The sequence below is a fragment of the Ranitomeya variabilis genome, chromosome 6, assembly GCF_051348905.1.
Source record: "Ranitomeya variabilis isolate aRanVar5 chromosome 6, aRanVar5.hap1, whole genome shotgun sequence".
Classification (NCBI taxonomy): Eukaryota; Metazoa; Chordata; class Amphibia; order Anura; family Dendrobatidae; genus Ranitomeya; species Ranitomeya variabilis.
Window position 1 is genome coordinate 3,625,879 of NC_135237.1, and position 18,890 is coordinate 3,644,768.

The 18,890-nt window shown below is 45.9% G+C and overlaps 2 protein-coding genes across 4 annotated transcripts in view; one reads left to right on the forward strand and one right to left on the reverse strand.

Annotated features, from left to right (window-relative positions):
• SLC4A2 (solute carrier family 4 member 2) overlaps positions 1–18,890 on the reverse strand; it is a 334,039-nt gene that overhangs the window by 173,760 nt on the left and 141,389 nt on the right. The gene's annotated exons all lie outside the window — the stretch shown is intronic.
• Positions 3,048–7,623, forward strand: LOC143783227 (uncharacterized). The gene is made up of 5 exons (XM_077271645.1): positions 3,048–3,259; positions 3,340–3,423; positions 3,625–3,817; positions 3,977–4,133; positions 4,589–7,623. Exons 1-5 carry the CDS (start codon positions 3,200–3,202, stop codon positions 5,961–5,963), a joined length of 1,869 nt encoding a protein of 622 aa, XP_077127760.1. The 5' UTR covers positions 3,048–3,199; the 3' UTR covers positions 5,964–7,623.

Consider the following 18,890-nt stretch of genomic DNA (forward strand, 5'->3'; position numbering starts at 1 on the left):
AGGATGGGAGGAGGGGGGAGCAGAGCCACGCATACAAGATGGGAGGAGGGGGGAGCAGAGCCACGCATACAAGGATGGGAGGAGGGGGGAAGCGGATCCACGCATACAAGGATGGGAGGAGGGGGTTAAGCAGAGCCACGCATACAAGGATGGGAGGGTGGAGCAGAGCCACGCATACAAGGATGGGAGGGGGGAGCAGAGCCATGCATGCAAGATGGGACAGGGGAGCCATGCATACAGAAGCCCCAAGCTGTCAGTGTCTGCCCCTGCCCAGGGATCAATTGTACTTGCATCTTACAGAAGTGAGTACAATTGAGGCTCTGACTGACAGTCAGAGCGACGTGAGCAGCTTGATCAGATCATGTGATCACTCTGCTGACGTCATTCACTCGCACTGCAGAGGCGAACACTGGTGGTAAGTGCTCCAATGAAGCAGAAGACACCGAAGGTTAAGTGCATGGGAGGGGGACAATTTGAATGGGGGGATTTATTATGTGTGGAGAATTTGAGTGGGGATGGGGGTTTTTAATGTGTGGGGTGAGATTTGAGGACACAAATGAAGAGCAAAGGGGGAGATGGGGGAACAGTACGGGGGAATGAGGGGCATGTATGAGGAAACAGTAAGGGGGAATAAGGGGCATGTATGAGGAAACACTACTGGGGGGAATGAGGGGCATGTATGAGGAAACAGTACGGAGGAATGAGGGGCATGTATGAGGAAACAGTATGGGGGAATGGGGGGCATACATGAGGAAACAATACTAGGCAATGAGGGACATGTATGAGGAAACAGTAAGGGGGAATAAGGGGCATGTATGAGGAAACAGTACGGAGGAATGAGGGGCATACATGAGGAAACAATACTAGGCAATGAGGGACATGTATGAGGAAACAGTATGGGGGAATGGGGGGCATACATGAGGAAACAATACTAGGCAATGAGGGACATGTATGAGGAAACAGTAAGGGGGAATAAGGGGCATGTATGAGGAAACAGTACTGGGCAATGGGGGACATGTATGAGGAAACAGTACGGAGGAATGAGGGGCATGTATGAGGAAACAGTATGGGGGAATGAGGGGCATGTATGAGGAAACAGTTCTGGGCAATGGGGGACATGTATGAGGAAACAGTATGGGGGAATGGGGGGCATATATGAGGAAACAATACTAGGCAATGAGGGACATGTATGAGGAAAAAGTACGGGGGAATGAGGGGCATATATGAGGAAACAGTACTGGGGAATGGGGGCATGTATGAGGAAACAGTACTGGGGAATGGGGCATGTATGAGGAAACAGTATGGGGGGATTGGTGCAGACAGTATGGGGAGCGACGGGGGAATGTATGTGGACACAGTATGAGCAGTGATGTGAAAAATGTATGTGGACAGAGTACGGGGTGAGGGTAATGGGATGTGTGGAGACACAGTATGGAGAGTCAGGTGAGCAGGCAGTATAGAAAGTGAGGGTAAATATATTAGGAGACAGTATGGTGAACAGGGGGATGTGAGAGGAGACAGTATGAGGGAGGGAAATAGTGTGAGGAGACAGTATGGTGAACGGGGGATGTGAGAGGAGACAGTATGAGGAGAGAGGGGAATAGTGTGAGGAGACAGTATGGGGGAGAAAAGTGATTGGGCATAGAATAGAAACTGAGTAGTGGGTTCGTAGCATGGGGGACAGTGTAAGGGCACAGCCAGGAGGGGACAGTATACCAAGGAGGGCGAGTGTGATGAGAGAGTACAGTACAGAGACTGGGCCCTATAGGGGGGACACAGTATGACAGGACAGTATGAAGAGGGGGCCGGTATGGAAAGGAGAGGTCCGTGTGAAGAGCATGTACCATAAGAGGGACAGTGTGGGGGTCATGTTTTGTGCAGACAATATAGTGAGGGGAAATGTTTTATACAGGAGCATTATAATGACACTTATATCTTTAAGGGCGTCATGTGGAGATTTTCTGCAAAAGAGCGGAGAAGAAGGAAGTCTGCAGAGACGTCTGTGGATGAGAAAACTCATCATGGGATCTGGACAAGATGAAGAAAAGAAGGAGAACGACTCCAGAGACGACGTCATCTATCAGGTACCTGGATGTAAATGTTATTTGTGATACTGACTAATGCTCCTAACATAAATAAAAACATGAGAATTAAAGGGAATGTCCAGGTTTATATTGAGTCTGCAGTCATTCTTTGTGACTGCAGACTTCTGACTTCTCACAGTGCGCACTGCACGCTGTCAGGATTCTCTCATGCTGGCGATTTACATACATGCGGTCACATGCTGACTAGACATGTGTGGCCTCCGCCAATGAAAATGAACTGAGCGAGGCCCGACACGTCTAGTCGGAATGTGATCAGAAGTATATAAACCACATGCTTGTGCTGACATGACCATCCACCGGCCAGGGAGAATCCTAAATGTGTGCAGTGCATTAGCTGTGAGAATTCAGAAGCTGCGATGTCAGGACTCAGCTCTGCAGGTTCCAGTCGTCGTCACATGGACACTTCACTCATATGCGATTTTCACACTTGTGGTCCTTTGACATCGAGCTTCTCTTCTGCTTCTGTTTTTCACTGAACATTGAGAGCATTAGGGAGAGGAGCTCGTCGGTACATGACTAAGGCCGCTTTCACATTTGCGGTTGTGTCCGCAGCGTTTCTTCCGCAAATATCTGCATTCGTTGTGTATTCCTATCTTTAACATTATCGACGCATGCGTTTTTCTATGTTCGCGTTTTGCCGCGTTTGACGACGCATGCGTCGTCTAGCCGTCTGCGTCTTGGCACGGAAATGCAACATGTAGTAATTTTTAGAGGCGTCATTTTGCCGCCTGGAAATGTATGCGGCTGATTGCGCAAGGTTTGCGCCCAAAAAACGCATTGTAGTCTATGTAAACGCATGCGTTTTTCAGTACATGCGTTTGCTTGCGTTTGCCGACGCATGCGTCTCAATTGAGAAAAACATGTCTAGACACTGATAAGCCACCCCCCACATACAAGGTGATAAAGGGAGGTAGTGGACAGTTGCAGGTCACTAGTCAGCAGACTGCCTTGCAGACGAGACGCCCCACAGCCCCTTGGAGCAGCAAACAAGCCTCAGAACTATGTGAGTATATCCTATCCAATGCATTTCTTTTCTATAATCTGTGTCTATATGCCCTAATTTCTGTCATTCCTTTCTTTCTGCACACATCAGAATGTCTTCTGCTTCTGATGAGGAAACGCCTGGGCCTGCACAAGGGGAACATGTCAGCGAAGTGAGTATTCACCTCCTCAGATTGGTAAGTATTCACTGTCACATCTACACATATGACAATGTATATTTTCCCTTTTTCAGACCACTTCTTCTACAGCGGAAGAGACTGGGCAGGAGACTGGGCAGGAGCAGCGTAGTCACGGCCGGGCAAGACGGCGGCATCGTGTAAGTATAGCTGGCTGAATGTGTATTGTATCCTCACTTTATAATTCTTGAATCTTCATTTCTTTCTACTTCTCTCTTTCTTTCCCTTTTGCTTCAGCACCAGTGTTTTTTTTTACTTCAATATTCATGCCATTCCTCTGATTCTGTTTTCTGTCTTCCGTATGTGAACGCCTCCTATATTAATGTACTTTTTGTTGTTAGGTTCCAGAGGAGGATGAGGACCTAATTGAGAATGAACACCTCATCTCGCTGGTTCACGAGCGAGTCGCATTGTGGGACACCCGGGATCCACTGCACGCCAACAATGTGACGATCTGGAGGCTTTGGAATGAGGTGGCCGCAGCGTTGTGGGATGGCTGGGCCAATGCCCCGGCTCGGGTCCGTTCTGCATTTGGTAAGTATCGCAATGCAGTGTGATGTAGTCAATACCTTGGCCATGCTCACACAACTGTGTATGATGTGAGAAAGTCATTATTTTTTCACAGCACATACAGTTGTGTGACCATGGTCAAAAGACCATTGTCCTAACTATTATGTTTTGTTTTGCCAACAGTGTCAAAAGTGAAAACACGTTGGAGATCGATGAAGGACCGCTTCAACAAGGACCTGCGCCAAGAGAGCCAGCTTCCAAGTGGTTCTGCAGCAAGGATACGCAAATACAAGTACCACCGCATCCTTGCGTTTTTAAGACCGGTCCTTGCACGAAGAACGTAAGTATATTGGTTAAAAAAGAAAAAAATAAGTGGTGTATAATGCAATTTTTTGTGGGTCATTATTTCAAATCAGTATTTGTAATCCAAAACCTTGAGTGATTGATAGATGCAGAAGTGGGGTACGTGTTCTTTGAATACTTTCCCTCACATAGTTCCTCTCCAGGTTTTGGCTTCCCAATACCTTGTATAGAGATATGGCTTGTATTGCCTCCATCGTCTCTTCATAGTTTACATCAGTTTTTTTAATCCCCAAGGACTGGTCGATGCATGCAGAAGTATAGCATGTTGTTTTATGAAACTTTTATTCCTACTGTTGAACTCCTGGCTTGCAAATTCTGATGTAAAATTCACTACAAATAGTGTTAGTGTGACCTTTCCCTATCTGAATGTGTATCTAACTGTTCAGTTATCTTTTTGTAAATGTTTTGTAATATTTTTTTTTTTTTCCGCAGCACTTGGAGCTCCACTGTTGGCCCAGGTTCTGGAGCGGTCCTTCATCAGTCAGCCACGGACCCGTCCCAGCCATCCTCCAGCGCTGCAGCAAGTGGGCCTGCCACACAACCTGGAGACCAGGAAGCTGGTCCATCAGGTGTTCCCCTTCCCCAGTCCTCTGCCTCTAGCCAATTTTTTATGGGCTCCTCCCGGCAGCGGCAGAGGGCCGCGGACAGGTCACTCATGCCCGAGTTTTTGCACTTGAGCTCGGTCTTCCATGAGGGACTCAAGGCGATGGGTGACCGACTGGATACTGCCATTAGTCATATGAGCACACGTATCCAGGAGGTAACCACAGCCCTTGCCCAAGTGAAAGCCGACCTCCAGAGGCCAGCACATCATTTTTTTAATCAGATAGAACAGGGCATGTCGGAACACCTTAGTCCTGAGCTCCAGATTACTGTTATGCAGGCCTGCAATGCTGCTTACGTGCAGGCTATGCAGCAGAGTCGGTATTTTCAGCAGACAGTGGGGGCATTTCCAACAGTGCCCACACTGTCACGCTTTACATCAATGCCGACATCTGCTGCATACCACTGCACGGCCACCTCCATTCCAAACACTGCCGGACCGTATTATAGCACCACCACCATGCCCAGTGCAGTGGGTCAGCCCACCGCCACCACCATGACAACTGCTGCTCCTGCTTGGGCCTCCTCCACTGCCACCACCATGCTGCCGCCGCAGGACCCTGGTCTGGCGTTCCCCGCTACCACCACAAGAGTTCCGCCGCAGGACCCTGGTCTGGCGTTCCCCGCTACCACAACAAGAGTTCCGCCGCAGGACCCTGGCCTGGCGTTCCCCGCCACCACCACAAGACTGCCGATGCCGGACCCTGGCCTGGCGTTCCCCGCCACCACAACAAGACTGCCATTGCCTGACCCTGCCCTGGCGTTTCCTGGCACCACCACAAGACTGCCGTTGCCGGACCCTGGCCTGGCGTTCCCCGCCACCACAACAAGACTGCCATTGCCTGACCCTGCCCTGGCGTTTCCTGGCACCACCACAAGACTGCCGTTGCCGGACCCTGGCCTGGCGTTCCCTGCCACCACAACAACGAACCCGCGCCAAACAAGGAAGGGGAAAGGCAAAAAAAAGCAAAAAACAATAGCTATCCCTCCCCCCTCACCTCCCAATGTGTCTGTAATGTCTGGTTTGTCTCACCCTTCCAGTGTGTCTCAGCCCTCTCATGTGTCTAGCCCAATCCCGGAATTTCCTGACCCCAGCAGCTTCATAGCGCCTTCTCCTGCCACCCCTATGTCGGCTACAATAAGCCAGACCTCACAACTGGACACCCCACAATATCGGCACTCAACCCCAAGCAGGCGCAGTTAATTTTTTGGTTTGTGTGTGTTTAATAAACCTGTGTTTTGCCCCAATAAGGTTTGGTTAATTGTGTATTTCGCCGCCGTCACCACACAGCATGCGCCAATAACAAATAATGCGTCAAACACTTTTTTGGGGGCCACCTCCAACCTCCAGTACTTACTTAGCAGAACACTGAAGCTTGGTGTGTGTTTGGTTGAGAGATATGAGGTTGCCCCCAAAAATAACACTTGTATTTTCTCCAAAAACAGTTCTTTCTGTTTACTCCGTGACTTTTGGTCGCACACAGAAGACAAAATGGTGGTAATACACAGCACAACTATACTCAACAGGTCGTGTCTTATCAGAAACATTATTTATGACCCCTGACCTGCTGATTTTAGAAATGCATTGTATTACCTCCATTTTATCTTATTGGTACATATACATATATTTCACACAAAGTGAAGGAACAATGTACATGGCATATCTATACTCACCTGGACAAGTGTCAGGAAAAATGAATTCAAGAGCAAATAGCATCATGAATTCATTAGTTCAGACACGTGACTTGATGACTATAGATCTCTGGTGTAGGCTGCCGTCACACTGTCACTATTCGCTCTGTATTTTACAGCACTATTTGTAAGCCTAAACCTGGAGTGGAACTATGTGAGGAAAAGTACAATAAACAGATATGCACCACTAAAAGAATTTAACTACCGCTCCTGGTTTTGGCTTACAAATACTGATGTTAAGTACTGGACAAATACTGCGACAATAACGGACATCGTCTATACAGTCTGCGGCAAATAGCTAATGGTGAACCAAGACAGGACTCAATTACGTCAACAACCTAAGCCCAAAAACCCAAAGTGGTTTGTTAAGGAAATAGATAGGAGACATGGTGAAGAAAGTAAATCACAATTATTTTATTAGAAAAAACATTAACATTCCAAACATAAATTTGCAGACCCGAAACCAGCAGTACATTTTACACCATATTGTCCTGCCATGGCACACGTCCAATGTCAGAATCAAAAAACGCTGCAAATTGGTCCCGCATGTGGCCTACTTCAACTGTTGACCGCAGCGGGTGATGACGGTAATCAGGCAAAGGGTTTGCAACAGGCTCATCAAGTTCTATGGTGGGTCGCTCCTTAGCCAGAATGAAATTGTGGAGAACCACACAGGCTTTAACCACCTCATCCACTGTCTCCATTTTTAGATTTATTGCAGTTGCTAGAATGCGCCATTTGGACACCATAATCCCAAAGGCACACTCTACTGTTCTGCGTGCCCTGGTTAGTCTGTAGTTATAGATCCGTTTTGTGCGGTTCAAGTCCCGACTTGAATAGGGCTTCAGGAGATTTTCACTCATCTGAAAGGCCTCATCCCCAACCATTACAAATGGCAGCGGTGGGCCTTGAGTGTAGGGGAGTGGTCGTGGCTGTGGGAAATTAAAATTTTTGCCATAAACACGTCGGCCCATATCAGAGGTTTTAAAAGTCTGTGAATCGTTGCCACGGCCAAAAGCACCAATGTCCACAGCAATGAAGCGACAGTCCGCATCGGCTATTGCCATAAGAACTACTGAAAAATATTTTTTGTAGTTGAAGAACTGTGATCCCGTTCTGGCTGGTTTGGTAATCCGGATGTGCTTCCCATCCACCGCACCCAAACAGTTGGGAAAATCACAAACAGTCCAAAATTTGTCAGCAATTTCTTTCCACATGTCCTCCGTGGGTATGGGTATAAATTCCTCATGGAGAATGGTCCATAAAGCCCGGCAGGTTTCAAAAACAATTCCGGACAGCGTGGAAATCCCAAGGCGGTAGTGGAAATGAAGGGATGACAAGCTCTCTCCAGTTGCAAGAAATCTGTAGTAAGAATAAATAATTTACAAAATAGGCAAAAAAACATCAGACCTGCAAAAAATTTTGGGTAGCTTTTGTTTAGAATTATTACGTACCTTAAGGTAACCAGGAGACGTTCCTCTGGTGGAATGGCTCTACGGAGCTGTGTGTCCTGTCTCCGGATGGCTCCTTGGACACGATCAAGCAAATCCCGGAAAGAGTCTTGTGACATCCTGGTATATTCCGGGAATTTTTCTGGGTTCTCATTGAGCTCACCATACAGGGTGTGATATGCACCACGGCTCTCACGCAGTTCTACAATGGAGTGTTGCCAAAACCGCCTACGCCGTGTCCTTCTCTGTCTTTCCCGGTTTCGGTGTTGCTCCCAAGCAAACGCACATGCCAGAAAAATCTTGATGCTCAGATCCAGTTTGAAGTAATAGCTATCCATGTGAAGATCCATCTTCTCACAGGACACAGGAGCAAAATCTGAAGATTTCAGCTGTCCTAGGGTCTATATATAGATTTCACATAATACACGCCCTCTGTAGTCCCATTGGCTGGTTCTTGCATCTAGAATTTTTCTCTGGTAAATTTTTGCGACATGCGCACAAAAAACGCAAATGCATGGAAAACGCAAGCAAAAGCATGTTAACGCTGCGTTTTAATGACGCATGCGGTAACCGTAAGCGTTTTAAAAACGCTGCGTTTACACGCGTTTTCATGCGTTTTTCGTGTCCTTGCGTTTGCGGATTAAACGCTGCAGATTAAAACGCTAATGTGAAAGTAGCCTAAGTGTGCAAATCCCATATGTCCTTGTTGGGGGTTTGGCCAAAATGAATTCTTGCCCCTGGTGCCATAAACCCTAGATACACCTCTGCCGGTATGCCACTGCGAGCGGTGATTACGGGGTCCGGTGGAGGGAGGTCCGTGCACAGGCAGTGAGGCAGGGACTGAGGGTGTGCACAGAGAGAATGGAGACACGGAGACTGCCCGTCCTAGTCTACGCCGTAGCCTGGAGCCTCATTATCATAAAAATATGGCAGTTAATAAATTGTTTTTCTAAAGCTTTACAGTGTAGTTTTAGGTCAGAGAGGGATGAGCTAGCAAGGTGCAGGGACAGGTAGCGATGGCTACTTGCGGACATGTGCGGCACTTGCGGATTTGCACTTGCAGTGAGACAAAAAAACACTGCTAATAGCGATTTTTTTCCATTGCTGTAAGTACCGCATTTGCCGGATCGCTGCAAAACCGCAAGTGCCGCACATGTCCGCAAGTCCCATAGGGAATGAATGAGGCCGAACGCAGTGTTGCCGTAAGTTATCCGTTACACAGCAGATGTGGAAAAACTGCCGGATCTGCTGCAAAAGGCGACTTTCACATCAGCAATTATTGCCAAAGTCACTGCCGATAGTGTCATACTCACCAAAGGGGGAGGCAGCACTAAAAGTGCCTAGGGCAACAGAAACTCTAAATACGGCCCTGCGTGTAATACAGACACTCCCCCGTGTAATATCACACGTGTAACACACACTCCACAATGTAATATCACATATTTAATACAGATGCTCCCCTGTGTAATACAGACCCTTCCCCATGTAATACAAACACTCCACCATGTAATATCACACATGTCATGCTATTTTAGAATTTTGGATAACTAGATGGGGAAGACCTGTGAAGATTCAGACTTCAAGGTTAGATTTTAGAAAGGCAGATTTTAAGGGACTCAGAAAGAGAATCGGAGGGATCCAATGGCTGGATATCCTTAAGGACAAAAATGTCCAGGAAGGATGGGAAATTTTGAAAAATTCGATTCTCAAAACACAATCGTTAACAATTCCGAAAAGAGGGAAGAATACAAAGCATTAAAGGAAACCAGGATGGATGAACACAGAACTTAAACACATGCTAAAAAGGAAAAGAGAAATGTTTATCAAATGGAAAGAGGGAGGCATATCTAAAGAAGAAATAATGCTGTCTGTAGAACCTGCAGTATTATTGAAATCCACCGCACTCCCTGTGTGGAATATCTTAGAAACAAAAGGATTTTTTGAAACTTGCTAATTTATTCAAGTGAAAAACAGAAAATCAAATGTGACAGATCAAATAGTAGGCAGTACAAGCGACTCAGTGATTTGACGTTTCGACCCTCCCGGGTCTTACTCTAAAGTCGCACTTAATCCAGGATTTATGAGTGGCTCTTATGGTAACGAGGATGTTATCCCTGTAGTGTCAAGGGGCAGGTACAGTCTTTTTGATACCAAGTATGGCCTAATAGTTGATTTTTCTCTGAGTATGACCTTGCTGAGGAATAGCAGCCGTGTATCAGCGTCTTGATGCTGTTTGCATATGCGATTCAAATAGAAAGTTGGTATGTCACTGGAGACAACCTTTTTTGCAGGTGCCAATGTATCAGCCTTAAATTGCTGGTAAGTTGTATGTGGTTTAATAGATTTGCCAGTTCTGGATAAAGACTTGTAGAGGGGTAACAGCGGCGCCTCTGCATCTTGCTGGTGGACATGTAGGCTTAATACCCTTAGTGGATGGGGGATAGCGCTCCTGCGTCCTGTGGGAAGGCATGATACACGGCTGCTATTCCTCAGCAAGGTCATACTCAGAGAAAAATCAACTATTAGGCCATACTTGGTATCAAAAAGACTGTACCTGCCCCTTGACACTACAGGGATAACATCCTCGTTACCATAAGAGCCACTCATAAATCCTGCATTAAGTGCGACTTTAGAGTAAGACCCGGGAGGGTCGAAACGTCAAATCACTGAGTCGCTTGTACTGCCTACTATTTGATCTGTCACATTTGATTTTCTGTTTTTCACTTGAATAAATTAGCAAGTTTCAAAAAATCCTTTTGTTTCTAAGATATTCCACACAGGGAGTGCGGTGGATTTCAATAATACTGATACTAGACCTTACGGTCTGTCTCACCAGCACCCCGATCTAAATTTAGAGTGCAGGCCAAATTATATTTAAATTTATGTAGAACCTGCAGGGCACGAATCAGATTATCTAAAGCTGACAATGAATTAAGGCTTGCAAGAGGTGCAAAAGCAGTAAGAAAGGATTTTGGAGATATGTCAAAAGTAAGAGAAAAAAATCAAAGATGCTATAGGATTTTTACAAGATGAAAATGATGACATGGAAAGAAAGGATGTTGAGAAGGTCAAACTTTTAAATTCCTATTTTGCATGTTTTCTCTCAGAAAGGAAATGCAACATCAACTGATCTTCACTGTCCTATTAAAGGAATAGAAGAACCCATGATATCTACAAACAGAAAGATAGTGAGGAAACACTTAGCTAACATAAATGAATTCAAGTCTCCGGGTCCAGATGAACTACACCCCAGGGTACTGAAGGAGATAGCAGATGTCATTTTTGAGCCACTCTCCATATTCTTTGAAAATTCTTGGAGAACAGGAGATGTCACAGTTGCTGCTGCTATGCAGGTAGATGCTGCTCCACTAGATAGCGATAAAGTGGAGAGAGGACTACACACAGCAGAAGCAGACCTACAGCGCAGCAGGGAGGCCACCACCAGCTGGCAGTGGAATAGTAAACAAGCCGGGTCACTTTTAGTCTGTAGCACAGTACCAATGGAATAATCAAGCACAGAGTCAGAAACAAGCCAAACGGGTCAATACCAGTCAGGAGCAGATATGCCAAAGACAAGAAACAGCAGGTCAGAGTCCAAGCCAAATCAGGTACCAGAGAAGAGCAACCAGAATGGTGACTGGTCGGCAAACCATGTCCTATGGGGAATGGTTACAGGATTTGGGAATGTTTAGCTTGCAGAAAAGAAGACTGAGGAGACTTAATAGCTGTCTACAAATATCTGAAGGGCTGTCACAGTGTAGAGGGATCAGCATTATTCTCATTTCCACTAGGAAAGACTAGAAGCAATGTGATGAAACTGAAAGGGAGAAGATACAGATTAGACATTAGGAAAGACTTTTTGACAGAGTGATCAATGAGGAACAGGCTGCCACAACAGGCTGTGGTGAGTTCTCCTTCAATGGAAGTCTTCACACAGAGGCTGGACAGACATCTGTCTGAGATGGTTTAGTGACTCCTGCTTTAAGCAGGGGATTGGACATGATGACCCAGGAGGTCCCTTGCAATTCTATGATTCTATGTAATACAGACACTCTACCATGTAATATCACACATGTAATACAGACACTCCCCCATTTAATCACACGTGTAACACAGACATTCCCCCATGTAATATAACACGAACAATACAGACCCTCCCCTGTGTAATATTACATGTGTAATATAGATACCCCATGAAATATCACACCTGTAATACAGACAACCTCCTGATTAATATAACATGTGTAATAAAGACACTCCCCCTGTGTAATGTCACATGTGCAATACAGACACTCATCCTATGTGATATCAGCTGTGTAATACAGACAGTCCCCCTGTGTAATATCATGTGAACATGTGACAGGGTCACTGGCGCTGTATGTGAGGGGAGATATGTGTCACGAAGATTGCTTCATTCCGTGATGTGAAACTCACATTTCTCCCCAGCATGTTACGTGCTGAAGGGGTTTATCGGCATTACAAGGGTTAGGTTTTTAGTGAGTAGGTGAGAGATGGGCGGGACACCTACTCACCATATCTCTACCTCAAGGGTGTGGCTGGGAAGTCAAAATGTGCAGCCACTGTTTTTTTTCTCTGTGTTGTGTGTTTGAGGAGGAAAGTCTCAAGACGTGGCACCAGGAGGAACTGAAGGTACAGTTGAAACCAGAAGTTTCCATCCACTATATAGAGACATCTGCAGGTTTTTCTCAATATCTGACATGAAATCAGAATAAACTGTTCATGTTATAGGTCATTTAGGATTACTATGATTATTAATACTTGTAAAAACTATAAGAGAAAAAGTGAGCAAAAACCCTGCTGTAACTAAGTAAATAAAAAGCAAAAAGTGCATTTAAATAACATAGAGTTTTTAGTAATACTGTGTTTTTATCAAAAATAGCACAAAATCTATCCCACCTCGTCAAGGTAACTCTGATCGGGACAGTCATACACAGTCTAATATTAAATCCTTACCTTGTGTCAATGTTGGCCTCAGTGTGAATAAGGGCAGACAAAAGGACTGGGTCCAACCAGTGAAACACCAGACTGGGGAAGCCTTATATACAATTTCCAGCTCAGGAGAGAGAGGCCACACTGTTGTGAATTAGACTTTTTTGGCTCCCTCTTGTGGTCACTAGTGATATGACTCTGGGATTGTCTTTCCCTAGTTTGGCACCCACCTGGGTCGTTAGTCCAGGGGTGTTGCTATATAAACTTCCTGAATTCTCAGTCTGGTGCCTGGCATCGTTGTAATCAGTTCCTTTCTGTTTGCTCCTGTCTGCTGGTCGTGGTTCTTGCAAAATTAAGCTAAGTCCTGCTTCCTTGTTTTTTGGTTATTTGCATTGCTCTTATTTATTTGTCCAGCTTGTACTAAATGTGATTCCTGATTTTGCTGGAAGCTCTAGGGGGCTGGTATCCTCCCCCCGAGCCGTTAGACGGTTCGGGGGTTCTTGTATATCCAGCGTGGAAATTTTGATAGGGTTTTTGCTGACCGTATAAGTCATCTTACTATATTCTGCTATTAGTCAGTGGGCCTCTCTTTGCTAAATATCTAGTTCATTCTTACGTTTGTCTTTTCTTCTTACCTCACCGTTATTATTTGTTGGGGGCTTGTATCCAACTTTTGGGGTCTTTTCTCTGGAGGCAAGAAAGGTCTATCTTTTCCCTTCTAGGGTTAGTTAGTTCTCCGGCTGGCGCGAGACGTCTAGAACCAACGTAGGCACGTTCCCCGGCTGCTGCTATTTGTGGTGCTAGGATTAGATATATGGTCAGCCCAGTTACCACTGTCCTATGAGCTGTTTTTTTGTGTTTGCAGACTTGGGAATTACTTCTGAGACCCTCTGCCATTGGGGTCATAACAGTATGCCAGGCCCAAGTTGAATGTTTAATGCATTGCAGAAGTGGGATAATAAGAAAGGAAATTCTGAGTTTTTTTTTTTTTTTTTCTTTCTTCCTCCCCTTTACCTCTGAGTGGCTTGTGCTTGCTGCAGACATGAATGTCCAGACCTTGATTACAAGTGTAGATCAGCTTGCTGCTCGTGTGCAGGGCATACAAGATTTTGTTACTAGTAGTCCTATGTCTGAACCTAAAATACCTATTCCTGAACTGTTCTCTGGAGACCGATTTAAGTTTAGGAATTTCAGGAATAATTGTAAATTGTTTCTGTCTCTGAGACCCCGTTCATCTGGAGACTCAGCTCAGCAAGTTAAAATTGTTATCTCTTTTTTGCGGGGCGACCCTCAGGATTGGGCTTTCTCGCTAGCGCCAGGAGATCCGGCATTGGCAAATATTGATGCGTTTTTTCTGGCGCTCGGATTGCTTTACGAGGAACCCAATCTTGAAATTCAGGCAGAAAAAGCCTTGCTGGCTATTTCTCAGGGCCAGGATGAAGCTGAAGTGTATTGCCAAAAATTTCGGAAATGGTCCGTGCTTACTCAGTGGAATGAGTGTGCTCTGGCCGCTAATTTCAGAAATGGCCTTTCAGAAGCCATTAAGAATGTGATGGTGGGTTTCTCCATTCCTACAAGTCTGAATGATTCCATGGCGCTGGCTATTCAAATTGACCGGCGTTTGCGGGAGCGCAAAGCCGCTAATCCTCTGGTGGTGTTGTCTGAACAAACACCTGATTTAATGCAATGTGGTAGAATTCAGACTAGAAATGAACGGAAAAATCATAGACGTCAGAATGGGTTGTGTTTTTACTGTGGTGATTCTACACATGTTATATCAGCATGCTCTAAACGCCTAACAAGGGTTGTTAGTCCTGTCGCCATTGGTAATTTGCAACCTAAATTTATTTTGTCTGTGACTTTAATTTGCTCATTGTCCTCCTACCCTGTTATGGCGTTTGTGGATTCAGGTGCTGCCCTGAGTCTTATGGATCTGTCATTTGCCAAGCGCTGTGGTTTTGTTCTTGAGCCGTTGGTAAATCCTATCCCTCTTAGAGGTATTGATGCTACCCCATTGGCGGAAAATAAACCGCAGTTTTGGACACAGGTAACCATGTGCATGACTCCTGAACATCGGGAGGTGATTCGTTTTCTTGTGCTGCATAAAATGCATGATTTGGTCGTTTTGGGTCTGCCATGGTTACAGACCCATAATCCAGTCTTGGATTGGAAGGCAATGTCTGTGTCAAGTTGGGGCTGTCAGGGAATTCATGGTGATTCCCCCCCGGTGTCTATTGCTTCCTCTACTCCTTCGGAAGTTCCTGAGTATTTGTCTGATTATCAGGATGTATTCAGCGAGTCCAGGTCCAGTGCTCTCCCTCCTCATAGGGACTGTGACTGTGCTATAGATTTGATTCCAGGTAGTAAATTTCCTAAGGGAAGATTATTTAATCTGTCTGTACCTGAGCATACCGCAATGCGTTCGTATATCAAGGAATCTCTGGAGAAGGGGCATATCCGTCCATCCTCTTCCCCTCTTGGTGCGGGATTCTTTTTTGTGGCCAAGAAGGACGGATCTTTGAGACCTTGTATTGACTATCGGCTTCTGAATAAAATCACTGTTAAATTTCAGTATCCTTTGCCTCTGTTGTCGGACTTGTTTGCCCGGATTAAAGGTGCCAAGTGGTTCACCAAGATAGATCTTCGTGGTGCGTACAACCTTGTGCGCATTAAGCAAGGAGATGAATGGAAAACTGCATTTAATACGCCCGAAGGTCATTTTGAGTACTTGGTGATGCCTTTTGGGCTCTCTAATGCTCCTTCAATGTTTCAGTCCTTTATGCATGATATTTTCCGGAAGTATCTGGATAAATTTATGATTGTTTATCTGGATGATATTCTGTTTTTTTCTGATGATTGGGACTCGCATGTAGAGCAGGTCAGGATGGTGTTTCAGGTTTTGCGTGAGAATGCTTTGTTTGTTAAGGGCTCAAAGTGTCTCTTTGGAGTACAGAAGGTTCCCTTTTTGGGTTTTATTTTTTCCCCTTCTGCGGTGGAGATGGACCTAGTCAAGGTCCGAGCTATTCATGATTGGACTCAACCCACGTCAGTTAAGAGTCTTAAGAAGTTCTTGGGTTTTGCTAACTTCTACCGTCGTTTTATCGCTAATTTTTCTAGCGTTGTTAAACCTTTGACGGATATGACCAAGAAAGGTTCTGATGTTGCTAACTGGGCTCCTGCAGCCGTGGAAGCTTTCCAAGAGTTGAAGCGCCGGTTTACTTCGGCGCCTGTTTTGTGCCAGCCTGATGTCTCACTTCCCTTTCAGGTTGAAGTGGATGCTTCTGAGATTGGGGCAGGGGCCATTTTGTCGCAGAGAGGCCCTGGTTGCTCTGTAATGAGACCATGTGCTTTTTTCTCTAGGAAGTTTTCGCCCGCTGAGCGGAATTATGATGTTGGCAATCGGGAGTTGTTGGCCATTAAGTGGGCATTTGAGTGGCGTCATTGGCTCGAGGGTGCTAAGCATCGTGTGGTGGTCTTGACTGATCACAAAAATCTGATGTATCTCGAGTCTGCTAAACGCCTGAATCCTAGACAGGCCCGTTGGTCATTGTTTTTCTCCCGTTTTGACTTTGTGGTCTCGTATTTACCAGGTTCAAAGAATGTGAAGGCTGATGCTCTTTCAAGGAGCTTTGTGCCTGACTCTCCTGGAGTCGCAGAACCTGTTGGTATTCTTAAAGAGGGAGTAATCTTGTCAGCCATTTCTCCGGATTTGCGACGTGTGTTGCAGAGATTTCAGGCTGGTAGACCTGACTCTTGTCCACCTGACAGACTGTTTGTTCCTGATAAGTGGACCAGCAGAGTCATTTCCGAGGTTCATTCCTCGGTGTTGGCAGGGCATCCGGGAATTTTTGGCACCAGAGATTTGGTGGCTAGGTCCTTTTGGTGGCCTTCTTTGTCACGGGATGTGCGGTCATTTGTGCAGTCCTGTGGGACTTGTGCTCGAGCTAAGCCTTGCTGTTCTCGTGCCAGCGGGTTGCTCTTGCCCTTGCCTGTCCCGAAGAGGCCTTGGACACACATTTCCATGGATTTCATTTCAGATCTTCCGGTGTCTCAGGGCATGTCTGTCATCTGGGTGGTATGTGATCGCTTTTCCAAGATGGTCCATTTGGTATCTTTGCCTAAGCTGCCTTCCTCTTCCGATCTGGTTCCTTTGTTCTTTCAGAATGTGGTTCGTTTACACGGCATTCCTGAGAATATCGTGTCTGACAGAGGATCCCAGTTTGTTTCCAGGTTCTGGCGATCCTTCTGTGCTAAGATGGGCATTGATTTGTCGTTTTCGTCTGCCTTTCATCCTCAGACTAATGGACAAACGGAGCGAACTAATCAGACTCTGGAGGCTTATTTGAGGTGTTTTGTTTCTGCAGATCAGGATGATTGGGTGACCTTCTTGCCGTTGGCTGAGTTTGCCCTTAATAATCGGGCTAGTTCCGCTACTTTGGTTTCGCCATTTTTCTGCAACTCTGGTTTCCATCCTCGTTTTTCCTCGGGACATGTGGAGCCTTCTGACTGTCCTGGGGTAGATTCTGTGGTGGATAAGTTGCAGCAGATTTGGAATCATGTGGTGGACAACTTAAAGTTGTCACAGGAGAAGGCTCAGCGTTTTGCCAACCGCCGCCACGGTGTGGGTCCCCGACTTCGTGTTGGGGACTTGGTATGGCTGTCTTCTCGATTTGTTCCTATGAAGGTCTCCTCTCCTAAATTTAAGCCTCGCTTCATCGGTCCTTACAAGATATTGGAAATCCTTAATCCCGTGTCCTTTCGCTTGGATCTTCCTGTGTCGTTTGCCATTCACAACGTGTTCCATAGGTCTTTGTTGCGGCGGTACGTTGTACCTGTGGTTCCTTCTGTTGAGCCTCCTGCTCCGGTGTTGGTTGAGGGCGAGTTAGAGTACGTGGTGGAGAAGATCTTGGATTCTCGTTTCTCCAGGCGGAGGCTTCAGTATCTGGTCAAGTGGAAGGGCTATGGTCAGGAGGATAATTCCTGGGTGGTTGCCTCTGATGTGCATGCGGCCGATTTAGTTCGTGCCTTTCACGCTGCTCATCCTGATCGCCCTGGTGGTCTTGGTGAGGGTTCGGTCACCCCTCCTTAAAGGGGGGGTACTGTTGTGAATTAGACTTTTTTGGCTCCCTCTTGTGGTCACTAGTGATATGACTCTGGGATTGTCTTTCCCTAGTTTGGCACCCACCTGGGTCGTTAGTCCAGGGGTGTTGCTATATAAACTTCCTGAATTCTCAGTCTGGTGCCTGGCATCATTGTAATCAGTTCCTTTCTGTTTGCTCCTGTCTGCTGGTCGTGGTTCTTGCAAAATTAAGCTAAGTCCTGCTTCCTTGTTTTTTGGTTATTTGCATTGCTCTTATTTATTTGTCCAGCTTGTACTAAATGTGATTCCTGATTTTGCTGGAAGCTCTAGGGGGCTGGTATCCTCCCCCCGAGCCGTTAGACGGTTCGGGGGTTCTTGTATATCCAGCGTGGAAATTTTGATAGGGTTTTTGCTGACCGTATAAGTCATCTTACTATATTCTGCTATTAGTCAGTGGGCCTCTCTTTGCTAAATATCTAGTTCATTCTTACGTTTGTCTTTTCTTCTTACCTCACCGTTATTATTTGTTGGGGGCTTGTATCCAACTTTTGGGGTCTTTTCTCTGGAGGCAAGAAAGGTCTATCTTTTCCCTTCTAGGGTTAGTTAGTTCTCCGGCTGGCGCGAGACGTCTAGAACCAACGTAGGCACGTTCCCCGGCTGCTGCTATTTGTGGTGCTAGGATTAGATATATGGTCAGCCCAGTTACCACTGTCCTATGAGCTGTTTTTTTGTGTTTGCAGACTTGGGAATTACTTCTGAGACCCTCTGCCATTGGGGTCATAACAGTATGCCAGGCCCAAGTTGAATGTTTAATGCATTGCAGAAGTGGGATAATAAGAAAGGAAATTCTGAGTTTTTTTTTTTTTTTTTCTTTCTTCCTCCCCTTTACCTCTGAGTGGCTTGTGCTTGCTGCAGACATGAATGTCCAGACCTTGATTACAAGTGTAGATCAGCTTGC

Excerpts from the sequence above, each read along its gene's own strand:
- LOC143783227 (XM_077271645.1), top strand. The coding sequence starts at position 3,200 with ATGTCTTCTGCTTCTGATGAGGAAACGCCTGGGCCTGCACAAGGGGAA. Across the intron at positions 3,424-3,624 it reads GGGCAAGACGGCGGCATCGT|GTTCCAGAGGAGGATGAGGA; the intron begins GTAAGTATAGCT and ends TTTTGTTGTTAG. Across the intron at positions 4,134-4,588 it reads CCGGTCCTTGCACGAAGAAC|CACTTGGAGCTCCACTGTTG; the intron begins GTAAGTATATTG and ends TTTTTTCCGCAG.